Raw genomic sequence first — 18142 nt, 5'->3', positions numbered from 1 at the left:
TCTGTGTGTCCGCTGGGCATAGGTGCAAACAGGCTATACCCCATGTAACATATGAGCATGGTAAAAAATTTCTATGCCTTATTACAGTTTCTCCCACTGTCCAGTTGATGAGCCCAGGCAGCTCCCCAGACTGGGCACTGACTCCCAAGAAGTGGGTATTTATTGGTTGTTGGACAATGCTGATACATTTTTCAAAGCCACAGAACTAATCCTAAGTGTGAAACTTCAGGATAAGGTGGTGCCAAGGCAGAGAAATAGGGCAAGGCCTTTAGAAGGCTGGCATCAAAAGACTCCCTGAATCACAGCCAACAGGGTCACCACATATGCCCACAGGCCCCTGTCAGAGCTCACTCCTGGGCCCACTTCCCAGGAGAATGTGCTCACCTGTATCTCACATGCAGCCTGCAGGTGAAAGATCTTGTAAAATGCTTCCTCTACGGTGTCACCCAGAGCAACCACTCCATGGTTTCTTAGCACCAGGATCTGTAGAGGAATAAACAGTCAATTAAAACCTTAAGTCTTCTAAACTTTAGTTAAGAGGGAGAGGTTTTTCATTTTATTTAGATCAACTTCCACAACCAATCCCAGGGCCCCTTCTCCCAACTCCTTGTTTATGTTCTCTAATCAAATACCCGAAAGCTACCCGATACGGGATTTTAACTCAAAGCATCTACCCTGAGAAACTGAAAAGGCATTTTAAAACTGGGACTAAATAGCTTGATCAATTTCTTTAGGCAAAGCCTGGGTTTTTAGGCATTTTAAAAATTGAAATTGAAAAGGCATTTTAAAACAGACTAAATAGCTTGGTCATTTCTTTAGGCAATGCTTGGGCTTTTAGGCCTTAGAAAGCTTAGAAGTTTGAAAAACTGGTGTGCGTATTAAAGTGAACAAAATTATTTGTTGTCCAATACAAAGTTCCCACCTCAAAAGCCATCTCTTGCTCCTGTGACTTAGTCGATGTGGGAGTCAAAGCCCCAGGGGGCAGTTCTCTGAGCGGTGGCCCTGCAGAAACAGGTGAGCCACATCACCGCTCTGGGCCTTAGGTTTCTGCACCATAAACTCAATGAGGCCCTGTCAGCTCTGAGATCTCACAGCTCTAGAAAGAGGCCACAGTGACCTTCTAATCTAACTCATGGGTTTTACAGAGAAGAAAATAAAAGCCTGAAAAGACTAAAAGTCTCAGGCGGGTGTGGTGGGTCACACCTGTAATCCTAGCACTTTGGGAGGCTAAGGTGGGCGGATCACTTGAGGTCAGGAGTTCGAGACCAGCCTGGCCAACATGGTGAAACCTCATCTCTACTAAAAATACAAAAACCTAAAAATTAGCTGGGTGTGATGATGCCTGCCTGTAGTCCCAGCTACTCGGGAAGGTGAGGTGGGAGGATCACTTGAACCTGGGAGGTGGAGGCTGCAGTGAGCCAAGATCGCACCATTTGCACCCTAGTCAGTGACAGAGCAAAACTCCATCTCAAGAAAAAAACAAAAAAACAAAAACTGAAAGTCTCTTAGCTAATTAGGGGAAGCATCTGAACTAGAAGCCAGGGGTTCTCACTATTAGTGCAATGTTTTAGACTCAGTCAGGGAAAGGTAGGTAAAAGTTGGGGAACCCAAACTGAATTTGTACCAAGAGCACAACTCCCTAAAGTCCAACTGCGTCTTCCCTGCCAGAAACTTTTCTTCGTTGGTTTTACTCTCAAGAACTCTCTGGAATGAGATGACACCAGCCTGGGAGCTGGGACACAGATCCATGTGTCAGATCTGTCTCCAGGCAGAGCCTGGGCTGAAGCCTCGTGGCTCTCAACATCACATCCTCTCTTGTTGAAAACAGCTGGTATTTTTTCCTCTGAAGTGCCAGAGAAACAGAAAGAGACGATGACTGTGGCCCACAAAAAGTACTACAAACAATGAATACCCCATCTCTCAAATTCTTGTAGCACTTCGTAGATGTGAACATTTCATCCCTCTCCCCACACTCTAAATAACGCTCTGGAGGACGTCAGAAGACAGAGGCGGGATGCCTCACTGTGTTAGAGAAGACAGGGACTCGTGGGAAATGACTCGGGCAGTGCATTCCTTGCCAGGACAGTGGCAAAGCACCCATCAACCCAGACTAGCTCCATGGCTGTGCCATACTGAGCTAACCACCCCCAATTATGTGCTGTTATAAAACTGGGCTCAAGAGTTCAGTCAAGCAACAATAAGATTCCATTTTTCTCTTGCAAGTTGGTGGAAAAATAAAGGCAACAACACTCAAGTTTGGGGAGACTGCAGGGAAGTGGCACTCTCATATCCTAGACATGGGGTGGGACAGTGAACAAACCATGTGAGGCAATTTGGCGACATGAAGTAAGAGTTCTAGCCCGTGCAGCCCTAGGAACTTGTCCTAAGAAACTCATCCCAAGCTCACACAAAGATTTAGCTGAGAGGATTTTCATCAATGTGTTGTTTTTATAAAGAAGAAACTCAGAAAGAAAAAAATCTTTTTTTTTTTTTTTTTTTTTTTTTTTTTTTTTTTTTTAGACGGGGTCTAACTCTGTTGCCAAGGCTGGAATATAGCAGTGTGATCACAGCTCACTGCAGCCTTCACCTTCTGGGGTCAATCAATCCTCCCACCTCAGCCTCCTAAGTAGCTGGGACCACAGGTGCATACCACAAAGCCTCACTCATTTTTGTATTTTTTGTTGAGACAGGGTTTGGCCATGTTGCACAGGCTTGTCTTGAACTCCTAGGCTCAGGTGATCCACCCGCCTTGGCCTCCCAAAGTGTTGGGATTACAGGTGTGAGCCCTGCACCTAGCTGGAAAATACCTTCTCATCTTCAACCACAGAAGAGTATTCAGGTAAAGTATAGCACAACTATTCACATAATGAAGTCTGTGAGTAGTTGTACTATAATTTAATTAAATTTAATAATTTAAAATGGTGTTAGAGAAAATATTTAATAACATACCCAGGTAATTACTATATATTGCTGAGGGAAAAACAACTTATTTTATGATCCTAGTTTTGCAAATATAAATTTGAATATATTTGGGGTGCACAGCAAAATCTCAGGGTAGTGGGATAGGGAGATCTTTCTTTTTTTCCCCCCTCTCTTCCTCCCTTATTGTCCAATGAACACATGTCACTTTTGTGATGATGGCTTTTGATAATGCCACTCCAGATTATTGTCCCAGAAGAGCTAAGCTAACCTTGCAGGTGGGTCCAAGGCACTTCTGCAGGTTGATCCGATCGGCTTCCTGCTCCATTTCCCCATTGAAGTCATAATAGGCCATGTCCCCCACCAGCAGGGCGTTGTGGGAGACAGGCAGGAGGCCCCACTTCATGGCCGACACCTTAGAGAGACAATGGCGTGGTTAGCACCTGCAGCCCTCCCAGCCCTTTCCTCAGAGCAGCACGGTCCAGCTCCACTCTGGGGGCTGGTGAAGGGTGAGGGTGGGGAGGAGGCACAAGAAAGGCCTGGGCTCCTCCACCACCTGGCTTGGGTGTGCTGTCACGTGGCTTGCTCTAGCATCTTTCCATCACTGCTTTCACAGCGCCACGTCAACATATCACCTTTTAGAACTGCTAGAAAGAATGCACTCCAGAGACCTATTGCTGCCCCTCCCACTTCCCCTGCCTCACACAGCTTTGCTTTTGTCATATAACTCTGGGAAGGGGTAGGCTGTGGTGGAGTTTGCACCAGGCTAGGGTAAGCAGAGCCCAGATCTCTTGGGGTAGGCTGGAGACCCTCAGCTTTGGTTTCAGTGCAGACAAGATTATGACTTTTGACAAAGAGAGAGGCCCACTGAAAAGTCCCATGTTAAAAGGAATGAAATTATTAGCTACCCAATACAAAGGTCCCACCTCAAAAGCAATCTCTTGCTCCTGGGACTGGGATAATACAAGTGCTGGGGACCAGGGTTGAAACACAGGTTGTAACCCATTGCCCCACCACTTATTAAAAGTGAGCTGCTCATGGTGGATAGAGTGTGCAATATTTTTTTTTTAAGCAAGGAGCATGGAGGGGTTTAGAAGAACCCTTGCCCTCCTTCACTCATTCTGCCCTGACTCAGCCCTGAGCTCTGCAAAGATGCATACTCGGCACAAATACATCTTCACATCTTAGTCCAAATTCTGGAAGGTCTGAGTGCTCATAACCAGTGTACTTTGCTGAGAAAACGGGCTGATAACAAGTCAGCCTACTCTGTCCCTGTAGGTGTGTGGCCTAGGGGTCAGCAGGGTAGGGTGTGGTTCGGGGGGAGTGCCCAGAACTGGTTGTCTGCCGTCTTTCTAAGTGACATCGCAGTGCCTTAGGCACACATGGAGAAATGACCGGGGGGGACAACCTGCTCCTTGAGGCTCTTCTTTCTATTCCCTCTCAGTTTTGTTTGCAATGTCCCCTACTCTCAGCCTACGCTGAGCTATGGGAAAGTGGACACAGTCCAGGTTCCCACCAACTGGTTGTCCTCTGTCAATATATCTCCTCACCAGAGCCTGGCTTCGTGGGGGCAGGCCCCACCCCTTGGTCCAACAGGACTGACCTGAGTAGAAACTTAGAAGGCACTGTCCCCTGGGCAAGGGGTCCCAGCTTGTGTATGCAGCAGGGTGGGGACACAATGGAACAGACATTCCACATCTTCACGTTATGCTATGACTTTAGTAGTCAGAAAGGGGGAGAGGCTGGGCGTTTCCACGTTGGGAGGTCTCTCGCTTCACCTTGGCCTGAGTTCTAGATCTTTGCAGACTGTTTAAAGTGACGAGATTGCTACAACCTCGGCTGCCTTATGTCTTTCCCTGGGTGGCTGAGAAGGAGCCCACTCACCGCTGCTGTGGCCGGTGTGTGCAGGTGGATGATGCAGCGCACGTCGGGCCTGGCTGCATAGATGGCCGAGTGCAGACAGAAGCCCGTGGTGTCCACTGGGAAGCAGCTGCTGCCCTTCTCCACCACCTCTCCCAGAATGTTCACCTTAATCTGCGCCAGGGAAGAAGAGAGACTTATGGCAACAGGGTGGCGGAGGCCCCTCACTCCTCTCCCAGCTGGTGGGCCCAGCATGTGCCACCCACCTATCTTCACACATTCCAAACACCATGAGCAATGATGGACTTGGTGTTGGAAGAAAACAAACCAGTTCCTGCCCTCAGTGAGCGCATAGTCTAACAGGAACACAGACGATTGTAATTCAGCAGGAGAAATGCGAGAGCAGAGTTTCTCAGGTTTGACTGTGCATGAGAATCACCCAAAGCCCAGTCAAATGCAGGTTCTGATTCAGAGGCTGAGAGGGGCCTGAGAGCCTGCATTTCTAACAAGTTCTCAAGTGATCCACAGACCACACATGTGGTAGCAAAGTGCTAGAAAAGAGTCATGCACAGAATTCTCTAGACAGAGACAGGGGGAGTCTTTCATCCCAGCAGAGCATCTGAGAGGCCTTCCGGGGGAGTAATGTCTACATTGAGCCCTTTCTCAATAAGGCGCAAAGAGGCTGCGGCTGCTTTACCAATGACAGCTCTAGCCTCACTCTGCGCCCTCACTCCCCTGCCTCCTGGATAAAAAGCAGTAAAATATTTAATCACAGAATTTCCCATGTCCTGAAAGCCCACAATCCAAGGTAAACAGAACTCTCTCTCAAATCACCCAGCACAAATCCAAATCCTGAAGCCAGCCCCTCCCAGTGCACTCTCACTGAACACCTCCCCAGCTTCCCAGAGTGCAATCTCCCGGCAGCTAGGAGTTAACCTAACTTCACTGACTGCAGTTGTTCCCTGGACCTGTTAACAAGTCAGATGATAGTCTCTAAAACTCACCACAAATTTAGCCCTTAAAACTGAGGCAGCCATGACATTCTGAATGTGGCACACAGAGCAGTTCCTCAAATTGCCCATCACTCCCACTCCAGAAAGCCCAGGCAGACAAGATGGGCATCAAAGCAGGGAGACCGACACTAATGTGGGCGGAGGGATGTGCTGCTGGCGTTTGCTTATACAGAAGCATCAGGAAGATGTTCAACAAATCTTCACTTACAATATCCTATTTTAAGTGAATCTCACAGACGTCAAGGCAGCATGACCCCTAAAAGCTGCAGCAACTCTCCCACCTCAGGTATTTAAACCCGAGTATGGAGTGCTGGCCTCCAGTTTCCTTTAGCCCAGCTCCCCTACTTCCTCGGACATGTGGCCTGTTTAGAATTCCCTCTCTCAGATGATTTCTCTCTGATCTTACATATTTTATATCTCATCATTGGATGTGTGATCTGTTGTCACTCAAGAATCTCCACAGCCTAATACAACAGCCACCCTCCCATATAGTGCCTTTGTACAAATGGGAAAGCAGGTACTCCTTCTTGAGGACAGCCCAGGGACATAGGGCTTGATGTGTGGGTATTGCCTTTGTGCAAATTCAAAACAGAAGCCCAATGCTAGGACACACTTAGTGAGTGGAGTACAGGTTGGATTTCACTCTCTCTTCTCTTATTAGCCAGGCTCCCTTGTGCAGTGCACAAACTGTACAACCACACACAGCAGCCCTACGTCTACACACGCTCCATAAACATCTCATGCCCATGCCTCAAACCTGTATCTCTAGCCTGCATCTCTTCTGAACCTAGAATAACCAAATGCCAACTGACATCTCTTGAATGTCCCACCAGCTCCTCAAATTCAATTCCATACTCCCAACCCAACTGATCACCAGGCCTACTAAGCACAGAAGCCTGGAATTTCCTTCCCAGCTTGCTGTAATAACCCCACCTAGGTGTCAGTTGGCCTCCACACAGCTTTCAGAGTGATCTTTCTACAATAGAAACCTGCTTGCATTACTCCCCTGCTTGCACTTCAGTGGCTCTGCGTGTCCAGCAGAATAAAGCCAAAACACCATAACAAGATCTTCCATGCCATTTATCACCTGGACCCTATCCCCTTCCAAGATCACCTCCAGATACTGAACACTTGAGTCAGACTCGGCCACTCACCTGTCCTCCCAAATGCATGCACAGGGCTCTTATATGCACCTGGGCTTGATGCATGCTGCACTCCTGCTGAGGACAGAGTCACCTCCGCCAAACCTCTCCTTGCCACCATGGTCTAAGTCTGCTTACCCCACTGGTTCACATCCCACTGACTCCACTCCTGTACCATGGTTTCAGCTAGAAGCCTCCTCCCTCATTCCCTCCTCCTCCTACAGCTCCTGGTGGGGTAGGGTGCCCCTTTCCAGGCTCCCCAAGCTTCCTTCACCTCTACTGGAACACTCTCTACCCTGAGCTTAAATAGCTGATTACCTCGCCTCTCTCCTCCAACCAGACCATGAACACGTTACAGACAGAGCCTGTGTCATCCTTGTCTCTGTGGTTCCAGCTCTGACTTGGCCATCACCTCCTTGGGTAGCCTTGTGCACGTTGCTTACCCTCCCTGGGCACCAGTTTCCGTTCCTGCCTCTCAAGTGGCCTTGGCCATGGTAGAAGTCCTACCCTACCTAGATATTCTATGACTTGCTGAGCCTGGACTTTTGACTGAGTAGCTGGGCTCTACACCTAAGCATGTCTCAAGCCTGGCAGAGGCCCCCAAGGTGGTATCCTCCTCTCCGAGGTACATGGCACAGCAGCCGCAGCCCATGTATCTGAGAAGGATTGGGCCTTTTCTGCTTCTAAGACAGTCCTTTCTACACTTTCCTCCTCCCATCCAGAAATATTTCCTGAACTAAAGTAACTTTTGAAAGCCTCTACCTCATCTAAAAGGAGCAACACTGAAAGGGGACCCAGAAGCATCTCTAATGGTGCCAGTGCTGGACAAATCTCGTGCTGCTTTGGTTCTTACTCTAATGTACCCCCTATCCAGAAAGGCCCCCCACTCCCAACTATTGCGGTCTAATCCCAGGCGTAGCCATCCCATGAGTCTGCTGAGAGGATGCCAGGCCCATCTCTGCTCCCTCCTCCCTCTCACTGCACTTGCCGCCTCCTCCTGGCAATTGGTCTCTTGGTCGCATCATGCTCTGGCACTTAGTTTGTTCCATGTGTCTTCTCTGCCCTACCAGATTGTGAGCTCCACAGCGCAATAGTGACCAATTTGGAGATGACCTAGCACTGTGGGAACAGACAGAGTGCTGTCATTTCAATAAGGAGTGGGCAGTGATGCTGGACTGTACTCACCAGGCTGGACGCTGTGACTTCACTGCAAGAAACTCCCTTAGGGCTGATCAGGAAGTGGTCCTGCTCCTTGCTGACTCTCAACTGGAGGAAAGACACACGTTCTCAGGAGGCAAGGAGGGAGAGGGGACATTTCCAAGGACACTGTGCTTGAATCCCCTCTTCCCCTGAATCCACTGCACCCAAGTCTTCCTCTAATGAACTCTTATCTCTCCCCCTAGCCATGAGAGATAAAAAGGACTCAGCCTTTATTTGGAGCAGGGGAAAGGAAGCTACAAAAGGAAACTTACTATGATCAAGGGTAACTCTAGTATACGATCCAGGAGTTCCTTCCCATCCAAAGAAGTGCCCGCTGGGCAGGCTGCCTTACCAATGACCACAGTGGCTAAAAACCTCGGCAGGGCTCAGTGCATTTTGGCCAAAGGTCACCAGCAGTGCCATGGCCATGCCAAGGGTCAGGAGTTCTCCCTTTGAGTTTTGTGGGACCACACGCGGTGCCCCACCCAACTCCAGGGTGTTCTGCTCACCGTGACATAGGTGTCGCTCAGCTGGGCCCAGCCATAGAGGTCCAGGAGTCGGTAGACACTGCTGATCTTGCACCGCATGAGCCGCTCCCCTTTGGCCAGGTTCAGGGAGTCAGCGGTGTGGAGGTCATTAATGGGTGTCATCATGGAGACATCTGCAGGAACAGTGCAGTTCTCTCAGGGCCAGGGCCCATCTGCCCTCCCCTTCCTTGCTCCAGTGTTCTCCAAATTCTCACTGGCACTAAAACTGCACAGGAGACTTCCCCAGGCAGGGAATTAAACATTCTTTGACCCTTACCTGGGGAAGGAGTCCACAAAATTGACATTTGTGCCCAATAAAGTCTGCTCATTCAGATAAGCTTTTGCTCAAAAATCATGGCAAGTCTCAAGGCCACAGAATGAAGGGTTCTGGAAATGCCGCACAGGTTCTGGGAATGCCAAGCTTACCATAAACTCTGAAGATGGGCACTGAATCAAAGCAAGAGTAAATCTGAGTGGAAACAGGGGTATATTTCATCAGTTATTATTAATGAAGAAGTTACTAGTCATTAAACCAACTATTACATTGTTTTTAACGACACCATGTAATAACATTTTCTGTGATTTAGAAACAGGGAAAATAGAAAGCCAGATCAGGGATGGGTGCGGTGGCTCCCAGCATTTTGGGAGGTCAAGGCCGGCGGATCACAAGGTCAAGAGATCGAGACCATCCTGGCCAACACAGTCGAACCCCGTCTCTACTAAAAATACAAAAATTAGCTAGGCGTGGTGGCACATGCCTGTAATCCCAGCTACTCAGGAGGCTGAGGCAGGAGAATCGCTTGAACCTGGGAGGTGGAGGTTGCAGTGCACCACTGCACACCAGCCTGGGGACAGAGTAAGACTCCATCTCAAAAAAAAAAAAAAAAGAAAAGAAAGCCAGATCAGCCTGGAAGTAACTTCTTCAAGTTTTTCTAAAAAGTCATAAACTTCTGGAAGTGGGTGCAGCTGTGGCTGGCTGAAAGGCTGGCTCAGGCAGGATACCTAGGCTCCTCTCTGGGCATGCAGTCCCTTAGCTATATGGTGGTTCTTTCTGGGAATCTGGGGGGATGTGGAAGGGATTTGGAAATGGGCCTAGAGGGTTTGATAGTCTTGTCCTCAGGGCATGCAAGGGTCTAGGAGATGACATCCAGTCTATCCCGTTAACTATGATGACCACTGCCTACATGCCTCAGGAAGGGAGCAGAGGGCATCTGAACTCTAGCGCCTGAATCAGCATCTAGGAACCAATAAGAGAATCAATAGGAAAGGTTCTGGCTTAAAATGGTTTCTGGCTGGGAGCCTCCTGATGCTGCCTCTCCCAGCTCCCACCAAAGATTTTAATGGATCGGGATGCTCTTTGGAAGCTTTTACCACCTCTGTGAACCTTGCTGCGGTACAATGTATGTCCTGCATCGAGTGTGCTATTAGTGGAAGTGATGACGTGGTCTACAAAAGTGAGGGCGGACTGGGTGCTGGGCCAACATCCAGCGAGCAGAGCAGGCCTTGAATCATCCATGTCAGGAAACGCACACAAGGGCCTGTGCCAACCAGAGGTGATACACCTCCAGGGCAGGTGCCCTGCAAACACAGATAGCGGGGACAGCAGTGGTCCAAAAGCCTAGTTAACTGCCAAGGACAACAACAAACTTCCAAAGTTAAGGATTTCTAATTCAAATTGACCCGTCTGGGATTGCCTCCTCCCTCTGTGAGTTCCCCAGACAAGAAATTACCTCTCTGCTTCATGTCTAGCAGTAAGGAGGGCATGTCAAAAGCACAGGGCTCCAGGCAAAGGCGGGCAGGTGGGGCTGATGTTGGGAGGTCTATACAGTCTATACCACAGTTCTTTGAATACTTCTCCCACAAATAACCATGGGGCCCCAGTGATGGCCAGGGGGCCAGAATAGGTCTGAAAACACTCACCCCATCACATCCTCTGTGTCTGTATCAAAGACAGTCTCCCTCCCCAACCCCTTGGAGGTTCAACTAAGAGGATTACCTCACCCACAGGTACAAGTGGCAGAAGAAGAAGAGAACAGGAGGGCTCAAAAGGAGCTCCCGATCCCCTGCTCTGAGTCTCAAGAGAAGGGGGATGAAGAGAGGTTGATTAATGAGTACAAAAACACAGACAGACTGAAGAAATTCTGGAATTTGAAAATACAATAGGGCAACTACAGTTAACAAGAATTCATAGTGCATTTCAAAACAGCTAGAAGAAAAGATGTGGAATGTTCCCAATAAAGAAATAAGTGTTTGAGGTGATGGTTATTCCAATCACCCTGATTTGATCATTACATTATATTTATATATAAAAAGTCACATGTACCCCATAAATATGTACAACTATTATGTATCCATTTTTAAAATAAAATAATATTACAACAAGTTTTTAAAAGCTTATTCTAAATGGCCTCACAAAGGTTAGGATGGCTAAATGTCACGTTTATAAATCAGATCTAACTGAGCCATTAAGTCAAAGTAACTAAGAAAACACAGAAAAAGATGAAAACTCACCACGGTCCCTGAAAGCTAAGACTTAAGGGCACACTGATGTGCAAAACTCCAATTTCTAAGGCAAATGGAGCTAGACAGATAACAACCTATCTGGGCTTGAACTTCTGATACTTGAAACTTCCCCTCTCCACATCCCGGACTCAGATATCCCGGATGTGTACTAAGCAGATTTCCAGGCATCCATCTGTCTTCCTGACAGATGCTGATTGGTGAGGCAATGGGAATGCTGGTCAGCCCTATTCCTTTCTCAGGAGGAAGAGTATAAGGACAGACATGGAAAGGATGGTAGAGAATATGACAGATTTGGGAGACAAAAACCAAAGAGCAAGGCTATAGATATGCGAGTACTCATTGATTATGGGAAAAGTTCATATAAAGAAAAAAACCTACAATTATATGCTTCCTGGTAACATTTCTGAAATATAGGGATAAGGGGAAAATATCCATAAGCATCTAGAAAAAAAAAATATTTGGCTACCTAAAAAGGAAACAAAAAAAATTGGCTGATTTCTCTGTTACAGCCACAGAATGTCAGATGGCAATGCTATAGGAAGTTTACAAAAAATAAATACAGGCCAGGCACAGTGGCTCACAATTGTAATCCCAGCACTCTGGGAAGCTAATGCAGAAAAATTGCCTGAGCCTAGGAGTTTGAGACCAGCCTGGGCAACATAGTGAGACCTCGTCTCTATAAAAAATTTAAAAATTGCCCAGGCATGGTGGCACATGCCTGTAGTCCCAGCTACTTGGGAGGCTAAGTTAGGAAGATCATTGAGCCCAGGAGGTTGAGGCTGCAGTGAGCTGTGTTTGCACCACTGCTGTCCAGCCTAGGAGACAGAGCAAGACCCTGTCTCAAAAACAAAACAAAACAAAAAAAACCCCACTAAAATAAAGTGGCCCAAAAGAGGTAAAAATAAAAGGAAGTACAAAAGTACACCAGGCAAATATAAACAAAAACTAAGCAGAGGTCATCACATTATTATCAAAACAGAAGTTGGGCAAAACAATATTCTCTTATACAAAGAAGCTATTTTTGTAGGTCATTTTATATGAATTAAACGTACAATCAATAGTGAAGCTGTAACTATCAGTCATGCTTATGCCGTGAATATTTCAAGATAGAGAAAGCAAAAACTATCATAAATACCAAGAGAAATGAAGAGAAATCAAATATAATGGGAGAAAATTTTTGACAAAATCAAATTAAAACAAAAATATAGATTAAATACCATGCTATAGAGATGGTGTATACCCATTATCATTCTAAAATGATATTAGGCCACAAAGAATATCTCAATAAATCTCCAACACAGAAATTAAATAGGCTACATTTTCTAAACATAATGCAATAAAATCCAATGCTATTAGCAAACCTGTAAAAGACTAAGCATTCGACCACTTGGAAATGAGAAAACACTCCCAGATAGCTCTTAGAAGAAAAATAAAGTCCAAACAGCAACTGCAAGCTATTTAGAAATTAACAATAAAAGAAACACTATGTGTCACATTCCTGAGATAAGGCCAAACACATACTCATAGAAAAAAATGTATAGCCTTAAATATCTTTATTATTGAATTAATTTTTTAAAAAATCAATTTTATGCTACTCTAGAAAATACATAAACAACAAAATAAACAGAATTATGGAAAAGAATTAATGAATATAGAAACAAAAGTAATGAATCAAGAAGCAGAAAGAATAACAGGACCAATAAGTAAATCCAAGAATTGGCTTATATGAGAAGATCGATGAATAAACAAATACCTAGATTGGTCAATAAAGAGAAAGTAAAAATTTACATAGCACCAGGAATGAGAATGGGATGTTATCTCATCTACTTTAGCAGGAAATTTAAATGATAAAAATAATATTGTAAATGACTCTAATAATTTTGAAAAGCTCCATGAAATGTATTATTTTACACAAAATATATGACCAAAATTTAACCAAGAAGCAGCAAAATAAATTTTAAAACTCCAGATGAAACTGAAGACAAAAACATCAAAAATCCCTAAAAATACTCCAGATCTAGATGACTTTCTAAGTGAATAATAAATCTCAAGGAACAGAGATTTCCTATCTTATTTAAACTATATCAGGGTAAAAAAGAGAGTGAAATCACCTTGATTCATGTTATGAAATTACAGCCGTAATGTCAATACTAGGTAAAGACTGCCCAAAAAGTGAACTGCTAACCAATCTCATATGTGAATATGAATGCAAAAATCTTTAATAAAATTCTGGAAAATCAAATCCAGAAGGGTATTTTTAAAAGAATGCATCAAGACCAGGAATGATTTATTTCAGTAATGAAAAAGGAGTTCAATATTCAGAAATCTGTTACTATAACTCATCACGTCAATAGTTCAAGGAAAAAAAAAATCAATAAATGGCCACAATGTATTTTATGACATTCAGCATCCATTCCTGAGAAAAACTCGTAGTGAACTAGAATAAAAAAATACTTCCTCAACATGACAAAAAATAATTATCTCAAACTCTTGTGGTGAAACAACTTTCATTAAAGTCAGAAATAAGACAAGGATAACTATAATCTATTATTAAACATTGTTCTGAAAGTTCTAACAGATTCAAAGAGAAAACTGGAAAAATAAACCAATGGGTAAATGTTAAAATGAAGGAAACAAAATGATTATGATTTGCAGATTATGTGATTTTTGTATATACAACACCCAAAAGAATTAACTGAGATGATATTAAAATTTAAATAAGAGTTCAATAAGGGGCTAATGTATACACACACACGCATACACACACTTTTATGTATATATATATATCTAACAATTTATCTTAAATGAGAACTATAACCAGAAAGAAAATAGAATGGATAAAGATTCATTTAAAATAACAAAGTTATTTAAAAATTCCAGAATAAACTTCATAAGAAATTAGTAAGAACTACATGAAACTAATTACTAAACTTTTCTGATGAATATGAAAGAAGACTTAAATAAATAAAAGACATATCTCATTTCTGAAAAGATTTACAATTCACTCATGTAAATATTTTTAAGTACCTACTATGTGCCAGATACATTCTAAATCAAAGGATATAGCGGTGAACCAAACATACAAATTTCCCCTACAGAGCTTACATTCTAATATAAAATTATAAATTTATAAATTCTTCACCAAATCAACTTATTCATTTAATGTAATCCCAATCAAATCCCAAAAGGAATTTTTAAGGTCAATGGGGGGACTTGACAAAATAATTCTAAAGTTTGTTTGATTTTTGTTTTTGCTTATTTGAGATGGAATCTTGCTCTGTCACTCAGGCTGGAGTGCAGTGGTGCGATCTCGGCTCACTGCACCCTCCACCTCTGGGGTTCAAACAATTCTCCCGCCTCAGTCTCCCAAGCAGTTGGGATTACAGGCTTGTACCACCATGCCTGGCTAATTTTTATATTTTTAGTGAAGCCAGGGTTTCACCATGTTGGCCGGGCTGGTCTCAAACTCCTGACCTCAGGTGATCCACCTGGTTTGGCCTCCCAAAATGTTGGAATTACAGGCATGAACCATTGTACCTGGCCTAAAGTTATTGTAAAGAATAAACTTGTACAAACAGTTGAGAAAAATTGACAAATGCATAATTAAGTGTATTTGTTCCATCGGATGATAAAACATGGGAAAGATATTTCTAAGCATGCAATCAAATGCAGAACACACAAAGGAAAATTACAATGGTTTCCACTACACAGAAACTAAAGAATTCTATACGACAAAAAAAAAAAAAAAAAAAAAATGCCATGAACAAAACTAAAAGACAAAGGAGAAACTGGGAAAAAAAATGCAATATATTTGACTATAATAGAGAAATAGCTTTACTTTATAAAAATGTAAAAATCTATAAGAAAATAACACACTAACAGGAAAATAGGCAAAGGATTTAAAAAGGCAATTTACTATAAAAAGAAAGTCAGGGCCGGGCACAGTGGCTCACGTCTGTAATGCTAACACTTTGGGAGGCCAAGGTGGGCGGATCACTTGAACCCAGAAGTTCCAAACCAGCCTGGGCAACATGGTGAAACCCTGTCTCCACAAAAAACACAAAAATTAGCTGGGCGTGTGGTGCATGCCTGTGGTCCCAGCTACTTGGCAGGCTGAAGTGGGAGGATCACTTGAGCCTGGAAGGTTGCAGTGGGCTGAGATTGCACCATTGCACTCTAGCCTGGGCAACAGAGTGAGATTCTGTGAGAAAGAAAGGAAAAGGAAAGGAAGAAGAAAAGAAGAAGGAAAGGAAAGGAAGAAGAAAGAAAAGGAAAGAAAAGGAAAAGGAAAGGAAGAAGAAAAGAAGAAGGAAAGGAAAGGAAGAAGAAAAGGAAAGAGAGAAAGAGAAAGGAAGGAAGGAAGGAAGGAAGGAAGGAGGGCGGGAGGGAGGGCGGGAGGAAAGGAAGGAAGGAAGGAAGGAAGGAAGGAAGGAAGGAAGGAAAGAAAATCATGTCCAATATGTATGTGAAAATACATAATATATCCAACCTCATCAGTAGTCAAATAAATGCACATTAAAACACAAATAAGGTATTATTTGTCACCTACTGAATTGGAAGGATGAAACAAATGGTAATATACACTATGGACCAGGGTAGAGGAAATGGGCACTCTACCGAATTGCTGTTGGGAACGTAAATTGGATCCATTTGGAGAAAGGATGTAATCTGCCATTATGCATTAAAATCTTTAAAACATGCATGCATGTACTTCAATTCAGCAATTCTACTAGTAATTTATCTTAAGAAAATAATCATGGATATAATCTCAGGTTTATTTACAAGGATGTTTATTGCATTGTTGTTCCTAATAGAAAAAGTTGGAAATAACCTAAAAGTCCAACAATGGGAAATTGATTAAATAGCATGTATCCACCAAAAATTATATTATAGAACCATATTTTATGTAATTACATTTGTGTTTGCATAATCTACATATGTTAAGAAAAAAAGGACTGGAAGGATATATGTGTACCAAAATATTAAGAATAGTAATTTGAGGGCTTTAAGAACACAGTAGAATGATTTCTGTTTCCCTTTCTTGGTTATTTTCACAGTTTTCAGCCATAATCCTGCAATAATCTTATTGAGGGGGAGTATTTTTTTATGCTTGTTTTTTAAACGTTATGGGCAGACCATAACAGCCCAGGAGGGTGGCTTCCTGCATAGCCCTGGCTGGCTCCTCTCAGCCCTCATCTGTGGAGTCAGGTGGGCCTGTCTAGTGGGGCATGGAAACACACGCTTCAGTGGTCTCCTCCCATCCGCTGAAGTCACCTCCGCCTTCTCATTCCTGGCATCAGGGGTAATTCTTCTGTGGATGTTTAATTTGTATCAACATCAGAAGCAGAGCCAGGTACCTCTCTGGCTGCTGCTGAGCTCCCCAAGGCCTGATAACACAATAGGCTGCTTGCTCCATTGCCTGGCAACCAGATGCTTCTTGCTGCTCCTCCCTCTCTTCCCCACCCCACCCTCCCCTCCACCTCTGCTCCTGGCAGCTCCCCAGACACCACATACTCATGGAAGATGTTGGGAAGACTGCGTGGGAGGTGCTGGCCATGAAGTCCGCGATCTGCCGCAGGGCCCAGATGTTGGAGGAGTTGTTCCCCTTCTTCATCTGCTCCTGGATGAGGCCTTCCAGCTCCTCCCTGAAAGACTAAAGTAGGCCCCGAGGTGCTGGTCTCCCCATAGCCTCTCACACAGCTGCCGAACAATGAGCTCTTCCAAGTGCCCACCCCTTGCCCCTGGGTCAGCTAGGTCAGGGCCATGCTCAGGATCCCTGGCCACAAGGGACACGGAGCAGTTCCACTAGGACCTCAGGAATTGCTGTATGGGAAGCAACAAAGAAATGCTGGGAATGGATCTTGTGTTCCCTTGCCCTCTGGGCAGTAATCCAGATTCCAGATCCTTTCTGTGTCTAAATGAGGGCCAAGACCCCTCCCCACCATCAGACATGGTAGGACTTCACTTTAGTAATGAAGGACATTTTTTTAGGCAGAACTGAATGGAGAGAGCCACCATCCCTCTCCATTAGCGATGCCTGTGATTCTTTCCGGCCTCAGTTTCCTCATGTGCTTAATGAAAGGGTAGGAGCCAGAACAGGAGGATTTGATGGCCTCTGAGGTCGCTTCCACTCCTGATGTTCAACTCCAAGCCTGGCTTTTCAGACCATGGGGCCATAAGCAAGGAATCCCGCCCACCAGGTGGCAGGAGAAAACACTCAAGAGGAAATGGGGGGCCACTTAGGTGTGTTGGCCAACCTATAAAAGGACAGAAGGAAGCAGACCCTCCTCCAATCCCTATTTCCTGCCTGAGCCCTGAAATCTGGACTGGTGCTAACTCTGCCACCTCTCCTAACCCCCTTGTCACCCCTCCTAGCCACACTCTGGGGTTTTCCCAGGGGCTCCTCACCCCAGTGCTTTCAGCATCTGCCATATTTCTCCAGGCTCCCCAACACAATATCACCCAGACCTGGGTCCATTCCCTGGAGCTGCTCTGTGAAGCCTGAGTAGGCACCATGGCTCCCAGCCAGGGCCTCACACAGCCCCTGCACAGGCCCTGGCTCTCTGGAGCCCAGAAGGCCAAGGCAGAGCGGCTCCCACCTCCTGAGCCCATCCTGGCAAGCAACTGGAGACGCCAACTCTGTCCCTGGGCTTCCCGATCCTTAGGATCATGGGCTGATTCCTGAGGACCCCCAAACTCTACACAGTCAGATCCCTCTTGCCTCCTCCACACTGATCTCCCTCTGTCTTCAGTGGTCCACAGGGCCCATGCTTCTGCCTTCTCAAAAGGCACTACCTGTCTCAAGGAGGAGCTCTGTGTCCACGCCAGGCAGGAATCAACAGGCCCCAAGTAAGGAGGGAGGTGAGTGATCTCAACTTGCCTTCCCTTCCCACACCACATCCCATAGCCCTGCTGAGTCCTCCACTCTCCCCACCTCCTGGGGCTTCCAGGCCCTCCT

The 18142-nt window shown here is 45.0% G+C and overlaps 1 protein-coding gene across 2 annotated transcripts in view; it reads right to left on the bottom strand.

Annotated features, from left to right (window-relative positions):
• ADD2 (adducin 2) overlaps nt 1–18142 on the bottom strand; it is a 111948-nt gene that overhangs the window by 30863 nt on the left and 62943 nt on the right. For both annotated transcript variants that reach the window (XM_005575647.5, XM_065526982.2), the window contains 6 exons: nt 16699–16837; nt 8644–8795; nt 8120–8200; nt 4804–4953; nt 3191–3334; nt 385–483 (listed from right to left, as the gene is read on the bottom strand). In XM_005575647.5, the coding sequence (XP_005575704.3) occupies nt 385–483; nt 3191–3334; nt 4804–4953; nt 8120–8200; nt 8644–8795; nt 16699–16837 (765 nt within the window). The remainder of the gene's footprint in view (nt 1–384; nt 484–3190; nt 3335–4803; nt 4954–8119; nt 8201–8643; nt 8796–16698; nt 16838–18142) is intronic.

The sequence above is a fragment of the Macaca fascicularis genome, chromosome 13 (assembly GCF_037993035.2).
Source record: "Macaca fascicularis isolate 582-1 chromosome 13, T2T-MFA8v1.1".
Lineage (NCBI taxonomy): Eukaryota > Metazoa > Chordata > Mammalia > Primates > Cercopithecidae > Macaca > Macaca fascicularis.
The sequence above is the reverse complement of the archived record's forward strand: the minus strand, read 5'-3'. Positions and strand labels throughout refer to the sequence as shown.